Raw genomic sequence first — 8,089 nt, 5'->3', positions numbered from 1 at the left:
TGTGTCACGTTCTCCGTCTGAATCTTCCCTGAATTGAAACTTCTGCTTTTTGTTGAGTAAAAGGTGCCGTCGGAGATTAGCGCTCGTTGTTTCATAATTCTCTAACAGTTTCTGCGTCTCCATGCCGACGCCGCCCGTTTCTCTCTGTCTGTGTTCACGTCTGCCATCTTTGTTCGCAGGTTGGGTCTCGGCTGCGTAGCGCCCAGAGTTTTATCTGTGGTTTTTGACTGTTTGCTTCTTCTTGTCTCCTTATCAAGCATTTAAAGTCGCTGCCTTGCAAATTGAAGCAGGTACATGTTYGGTTTCGTGGCCTCGTTTCTTTCCCTCCACCTGTCGACGCTCCATCGTTCCACTAACACGGCGACTCGCTGCCACCCAGCATGCTGCGCAGAGAGACGGCGACGCAACATCACAGTCACTAACATCAGCAGCAAGAGTCACAYCTTCTGTCACATTGTCACAAATTCAAACTTTAATGTTTTTATTAGGAGTTTGTGTCATGGAATCTGAATAGTGCGGTGTGAGTTTCTGCTCAAATTCAAAACATTGCAGTTATCCCAAAGGGAGATTARATGTTCTCCAGGAGCAGCCAGTCTCGCAGCGAGTCTGAAAAAGCCTCTGACTGAAGACTGTTCCTGTGCAACTGTTTCAAGGCTGAATGCTGACAAAACRATATCCAGGAAATGGAGATGATATTTCACAGTATCGTATCCCGGATGACGCTAATGCTAATCCACTTTGTTTGCTTTTGCCACTTCTYTAAGGTCGTATGCTTAGAAAGATGYTAGAGTAGGGGATATGAGATGCTTTAGACTTCCTGCTCTTCATCCATAAAGCCTCTGTTTCAATTCCTCTGGGATTTGAGGTCAAAGTTCAGGGATTGCTTGAGCTTTTGAGATGCTGATCCTTTGCTTTTGCTGCTCCTCTTTAGGTCTCTGTCAGGCCRTACGGTTAGAAAGATGCTAGAGTAGGGGATAAGAGATGGCTTAAACTTACTGCTCTGTGGAAAAATCCTTTTCAGCTGCCATCATCCAGAACCAGAGAGAACAATTGTCCAAAAATGATAACAAAAGTTTAGAAAAAGAACAATCAGAGCTAACRGACCAGATGCTAGCWTGTGCTGCTAAACATTTACCCCTTTTACTCTGATCCACCTGAATATAATCCAGTTCAGCTGTTCAGTCAGGGAAACGTGAGGATGAAGAATCCTCTTCATCCAGTAGCAGCTGTACWAAAACAGATTGTCTTCAGTCAGAGGCCTCTTCAGACTTCCAGTGATACAGGCTGCTACAGGAGATCGTCCCGGATCACAGTCAGAAGGAACTTAGAAAATACGTTACAGAAACATTTAGTTTCTCCAATAAAGCATTCTTSCCCGTTAGGTTCACCTTTGACCCTAAACACAGAACCAGAGATACAGATGATGGCTTAGATCAAAACACATTTCTGTGTCAGAACGGCCTAGTCAAAGTCCAGACCTGAATCCAGCTGAGATTCTTTGGAAACTGATGCTCCATCCAAACTGAGCTGTTTTGCAAACGTTGACATTTTAGATGTCAATGCAGATTCATGTTTAGAACGGTCTAGTCAAAGTCCAGAGCTATAGTACATTGAGAATCGGCGGATAGATTCCATCCCATTTGAATGAGCTTCTGGTGTAGAGTAAACTGCTTAGCATGACTTTGTGTTGGTAAAATGCATTAAAGTTTGAATATTTCCCATCATCCTACAGTTTCATTCTGCTAGCGTCCATCCTCAGCGCGTCATTCTCTCACTGGTGTGTGCAGTTTTGTTTGGGATGATTGTTGTTTTGTCAAACATCCAGTCAGAGTCCAGCTAAGCCGCGCTCTGCTGTCCCTCAGCAGCAGAGACAAAGCCAGGCGGCTCAGTCAAAGCCCGGTCTTAATGATGCTAATAGCTGGTTGGAACCAGAGGGAGAGAGGATAAGAGGGGATAAACRGAGAGGAAGGGGGGTGCAGTACCGCTGCTCACCAGCAGGACGGAGGAAGTTTGGGTGTTTGTGTCTTACAGCCAACAAAGATGGCCGCCCAGTGCGCTGCTAGTGTCGTTGTGCTMATTCACTGAGGTAAAGGGATCAGAGCAGCTCTGTTAGACTCACATCTGTTTCAGCAAATGTCTTTCACATGTGGATACAGGAACCTAAGTTGGCACAAATATTTACAGCGGCTCCCAGAAATTCAAGATGGCCGCCATGATGGTCAAGGAAAATTAATTTTTGCACTAATTTTGCCAATATTTATTAGATGAACATTTTTGATGTCAAATCAAAATGACCCATAGAAATCATATTTACTGATTTTCGTTATTTATTTTTTTCAAAATGGCTGCCACTGAAAATTTAGTTTTGCACTAAAATCAGCAATTACATGAATGTTAATGGTCTAAAATAGCAGCCTACAAGTTTATAAAATCATAAATATCATACATATGTACTGGAGCTAGTCTTTCCGTTTTCATTTTCCAAAATGGCCGCTAATGTTAGCCCACAGCTAATGTTTTGGTCAGCTATGTGTCAGCTAGCCAAAACATTAGGTTCAATAACCACTTATTTGCTAAACCGCTAAACACAAAAAAATGAGGGCAAAGTAATGTCTAAGGACTGGACACAAACATGTAACAGAAGCTAATGCTAAACTTCCAAACACATTAAAATATTATCAGAAGCTAATGCTAAACTGCTAAAAACATTAAAATATTATCAGAAGCTAATGCTAAGCTGCTAAAAACATTAAAATATTATCAGAAGCTAATGCTAAGCTGCTAAACACATAAAGAAATGGATGAAAGCTAACACTAAACTTCCAAACACATTAAAATATTATCAGAAGCTAATGCCAAACTGCTAATTACATTTTAAACATTAGCAGAAGCTAATGCTAACCATTAAGACAACTGTCTCTGTTTTGGAGTTTGCTCCACATCATCACTTTGAAGTTAGATGAATCGAATGACCGACGTCAAAACGGAAGATCATCCAAGTCATGAAAATGGGGAACATTTTATGACAATAATTGKCTYAARATGCTCAAAAACGGCGGCCATCTTGAAAGGTGGCGGCCATCCAGACACATTTTTACACACGTCCACATTTGAAGGATTTTTGCAGGTTTTGTGCCGTCTTGCCTGCATGTCTCTGTGGCAGCAACGGCTCCTGGCTCTGCACAGTCAGCGTTCCTGGCTGGTTTTCCTCTGTRACTGACGGGTTTCTCCCGCTGCGCAGCCGTGTCCGGTGGCGCCGCTCAGCTCGCTGGGGACGGACGCCGTGTGCGAACGGCTCAGGCAGATCGACGGGATGGACCCCAGCATGCTGCCGCAGTACGCAGCAACCATCACGAAGGTGGAGAACCGCGCACTGCGCCTGAAATGTAGCCGTCAGGCTGGGCGTGAATTKACCGAGTCTGTTTCAGGCGAACATCAACGGCCGAGTTCTGACGCACTGCAACCTGGACGAGCTGAAGAGGGAGATGGACATGAACTTTGGAGACTGGCAACTTTTCAGAGGGATGGTGAGAGAACTGCTACAAATGAAGCTGCATAATGTCGGCTTAATACTTTTTCTGTTGTTTAAAAGTCAAGAAAGACTTTTAAACAGATATTTATTGTTGAGTCAACAATTAATAATTTAGCAGCAAACAGGAGTTGTTGCTTTTTTCAATTAAAATATGACTAATTAACTATGAAACCTGCAGTCAATTCAATTAAAAGTAAGTTTTCTGCACAGATGAGACCAAGAAGTAAAATTCTGTTTGAAGACAGAATGAATGAGTCATGGTGGTGGCAGCATCATGCTGCGGGACAGAGATAAATCCAGAACCCGTTTTAACTTTATTCTCGTATTATTTAAACTTTTTTCTTTTATTATTTTGGCTTTATTTTCATATGCCTCATGGAAACCATATTTACTGATTCGTACGGCTTTATTCTTGCGTTATTTCGACCTTTTTGCCGAACGATTTCTGGTGTTGCAGCTTTATTCTTGTTTTGTTTGATCATTTCCTGCTTTGCGACTTCACCGCCTGGCCGCAACGCAAAGCAGGAACTCACTGTGTGCCGTCCTGTTTTGCTGCAGGTGATGGAGCAGCGGCACGCGGAGACGCAGGCGGCGCTGCAGGAAGAGTCTCGCGCCGCCAGTGAGCAAGGCAGCAGCGTTCTCCACGGGGAGTCGGGCCTGCGCCCGGCGGGGACGCAGCGCGACGGCGCCGCCCCCTTCGGCCTCGCCCTGAGCTTCGAGGAGCTGAGCGGCGTCGGGCTGGAGGAGCCGCCGCGGCGCAGCGGCAACCCGCAGTGGACGGTTGGTGGACAGCAAACGGGACGAATCGGTCGCATGTTCGATTCCGTCCTGCTCTGTGTTTTATTCCTCCGCCTGTAGTTTTCTTCCCAGGTTGAAACGTTAAAACTGAGAAACGTCAAAATCTGACAGATTTCAGCCAGAATTTCACCTGACGCATGGTGGTGGCAGCATCATGCTGTGGAGGCAGAATGCCACTTTGGTGCCAGTTGACGGAAAATGAACCAGAGAATCAGTGGTGTCCAAACTGCGGCTCGGGGGCCATTTTTGGCACTTTTTTAGTTTCTTTTGCGGTTAAAAATGATACAGATTAGTTTATTAAACTTTTGATTTTTATTCAGCGAATTTTTGAATTTTGTCTCACATGACTAAAAGTTTGTACACCCCTGATGCAGTTAAATAATAACTACAACATTTGCAGATTTAATACATTTCATTTATATCTTAGTATTTACAGAAATATCAAAGAATAACAATAAAACAAATTGTATAAAACTGTAAATAAACCAATAAAAGACAGATTTAAATATGAAAAGACATTTAAAGTGTTTCATGCTTAGTTTACTGCTGAGAAAGCAAAATAATAGTTTTTTGTTCCGTTTGACAAAACGATACGCATGTGTCAGAATGGCCTAGTCAAATCCAACTGTAAAGAGAGAAATAAAAGTAATGCAGTTTACCTGAAATTCCAGCTCAACTCTCTGCAGGTTGTTTAGATGTTGAGGCGTCGACCGGCCTGGTGTCGGCCCAGCCGGCCGGCCGTCCTGGTGGTGACCTCAGCGGCTTCACGTCGTTGTGGTTTAGAGAGAGAAACTCATCGCAGCAGGAGGAAACTAACGCCACGTTCAATTTGACAGAATTAAAAATGCACACGCGGCAGCAGAAGGTGTCATGAGGCCCCGTTTATTTTCACCCTCGCTAGTCCCAGTTTGCAAAAACGAAAACGTCTCAGGGAAAACATCTCTCTGCTGCTGGTTCAATGTCTCGGTTTGTGAAATGAGTCTCTGGGTTTTTCTCCCTCCTGATGGTCCGGTGGACTCGGTTCGATTGGGACCAAAACTGCAACATTCTCAGCTCCTGCAGTTTGCTTTCACACTGAAACGAGTCAAATGATCCAAGCTGGTTGGAAAACCTGTTCCCCTCCTGGCCTGTGGGGGCGCTGCACCAAGAACCACTGAAGGAAACGACACAAAAACCTCTGAAGACGCTGAGAGCAACTTCCTCCTACACAAAATGTAAACAAAAACAGGCATCAGATTTTAGCAAAGACCACCAGTCATTTCTCCTGCTAGTGCTAGGCTAGCTTGTTTGATTTGGCTGTATTTACCCAGAATGCCCTTTGCTGTAGTCCACTTCCTGCTTTTGGAGCGGTCTCCAGTCCGCTTTGTGTTAACATACGCATTCAAACCAGACCAGAGTTCACTTAAACCGAACCGAGAGCGAGGTTTGTAGAAGCACCAGAGTTGGATTAGCGTTCACTCCTCCCCAAACGAACCGGACTTTCTGGGCAAACGGACTGGAGTTGGGTTAAAGTTCAACTAAACATGGCCGCCTTTACAAGCACACTAACCGCAGTTTTTCCTTCCTGCTGTCAGGCGACGAACCCCCACACCTGCAGCATGTCCAGCCTCAACTCCCAGGAATCCTCCAATGACATCTGCAAGCTGACGGACAAGCAGCAGGCGGAGTACCGGGACGCCTACAGGGAGTACGTGGCCCAGATGGCCCAGCTGGAGATGACCGGCAGCGGGGCGGAGCGGCCCGTCCAGCCCCATCCGAACCACTTCCTCCAGGCCTCCTGCTCAGAGGACAAAGGGGTGGGTCAGCCGCCTCAGTTTGTCCCAGCACACATCGAAAAACTGTCATTTTTTAACTTTCATATTGATTTACAAACCAAAATCTGAAAAGTGTGGCATGCATTTGTATTCTTCCCCATCTCACTCCAAGTCGGATACTTTCAGAAGTCACCCAGTTAATAAACAGGATAGAATATTTGTTGTAATTGTACAGAATTTGGGTGCATTTGTGTTTAGAGCCACAACAAAAACACGGCTTATGTTTGCAGGCAGCCTAGAAACAAACTCTGTAGCRGACAAACTTCTGCTAATAAGGGAGCTAATTTCTCATTCAGGTGGGAATTAGCATGGTTGAATTACGCGCTTTAGCCTTGACTTGTATTAATTACAGTGCTGGTAAAACGCTTCAGCAACAGCTCCAGCTAAATAGCATGCTAATATAGCACTTCAATGCTAGCTTTTGCTAACTACTGTTRCTGTCTTTTTTGCATTAGCTTTTGCTAAATATCAYGTTTGTGTTGCGTTTTAGCATTTTACGCTTTAGGGTGGTTTAGGGTTAGCATAGCTAACTTAATAGCTAGCAGTTCCCACCACTGGTAAAATTAATAAGATACATAAAATGTGACATTTTATTGCTATTTGGGGGCAAAAAAATCTAAAAAGWTGAATTTATGTAAATGGAAATTTCATTTCATTCCATTTTTGRTATAATTGAGGAATAAAAGCGATTTAAATTTCATTCCTTCATCCTGGATGCTGAGGCCTTGTGTAATTATCTCCGGCGAGTTGTGGAATGAGTCTTCTCCTTATTGAACCCTTCATCCTCTCCTCATCCTCAGGCCAAGGAGGGAACGGACCCGGACGGCCGCAAGCCCTTCAAGAGGGCCTCCAAGAGCAGCGACACCACGGACTTCGCCTCGGGCGCCGACGCGCCGCTCCTGGACCCCATCAGCGAAGAGGATGAGAACCACAGCCTGTCCTCCAGGACCGCGGCTTCGAAGAAGGCGGCGGGGTCGTTCTACCACAAGCTCCCCAGCGAAGACGACTCCGGCCCCGAGGAAGCCGACAACACCACGCCGCTCCTCCACAAGGCGGGCCGCGCCAGTCCGCCGTCGCCTGGCTTCCGCTCAGACGTCCTGGAGAAGAAGGACTCGGATTCAGGGATGCGGTCCAGCGACAGCTCCCTGGGTTCGCCGCCGGAGCAGGCGGGCGGAGCGCCGAACCCCGGCCTGATCGAGCTGGAGCTGGAGGGCCTGGTGAGGAAGAGGGGCCTCCTGCCCAGCCGGCTGCAGGACGCGGCGGTGGCCCGCATGTCCATCTGCTCCGACGCGCCGTCCGAAGCCAGCCTGATGGCGAGCAGCCCGGACGAAGGCTGGCCCGCCGACTCGGTCAGCAACCTGAACCGCGCCGCCAGCACCACCACCCTCAACAACAACTCAACGGCAGACGACCCCAACTCCAACTCCAACAACAGTCGTCAGCGGCAGGAGAACTTCCTGGACTCCAGCGTCATCATCCACCCAGGAAGCACCGCCGCCGCCGTCCATCAGAACCAGAACCTGTGCTCCATCAACCTGGGAGACGAGCGGGAGAGCGTCCTCTGAGGCCCCMMCCTCTAATTTGGGTCATGTTCATCTTTGATGTTGTGATGCTTTAGTGTCCGTGGAATGAGTAGCTGATCCAAAGAAAACCGTTAGCAGAATCCTGACCTCATACAGTCATCACTTCCTGTTTGTGATTCCATCGCTTCCTGTTGTTTGTGATTTCATCGTTTCCTGTTGTTTGTGATTTCATCATTTCCTGTTTGTGATTTCATCACTTCCTGTTTGTGATTTCATCACTTCCTGTTTGTGATTCCATCATTTCCTGTTTGTGATTCCTCTCCTCTGCGTTTCCTTGAAGGAATGAAAAGTGTTCCAGGTGTTACTGATAGTCCAGCAGTGTTGATGTGAGGTGGGGCTGTTTGGTAGTTTCTAGGGGGGGG

At 46.4% G+C, this 8,089-nt stretch overlaps 1 protein-coding gene across 1 annotated transcript in view; it reads left to right on the top strand.

Annotated features, from left to right (window-relative positions):
* LOC103459971 (kinase D-interacting substrate of 220 kDa-like) overlaps positions 1–8,083 on the top strand; it is a 52,935-nt gene extending 44,852 nt beyond the window's left edge. Inside the window, exons 20-24 of the mRNA XM_017303033.1 lie at positions 3,242–3,358; positions 3,429–3,527; positions 4,091–4,312; positions 5,905–6,126; positions 6,945–8,083. Coding sequence (XP_017158522.1) covers positions 3,242–3,358; positions 3,429–3,527; positions 4,091–4,312; positions 5,905–6,126; positions 6,945–7,709 — 1,425 coding nt within the window. The 3' untranslated portion in view covers positions 7,710–8,083. The remainder of the gene's footprint in view (positions 1–3,241; positions 3,359–3,428; positions 3,528–4,090; positions 4,313–5,904; positions 6,127–6,944) is intronic.
* The last annotated feature ends 6 nt before the right edge of the window (positions 8,084–8,089 follow it).

This window comes from Poecilia reticulata, unplaced genomic scaffold (assembly GCF_000633615.1).
Source record: "Poecilia reticulata strain Guanapo unplaced genomic scaffold, Guppy_female_1.0+MT scaffold_145, whole genome shotgun sequence".
In the NCBI taxonomy this organism is placed as follows: Eukaryota; Metazoa; Chordata; class Actinopteri; order Cyprinodontiformes; family Poeciliidae; genus Poecilia; species Poecilia reticulata.
Note: the sequence above shows the minus strand (reverse complement) of the source record. Positions and strands in the feature narration are given on the sequence as shown.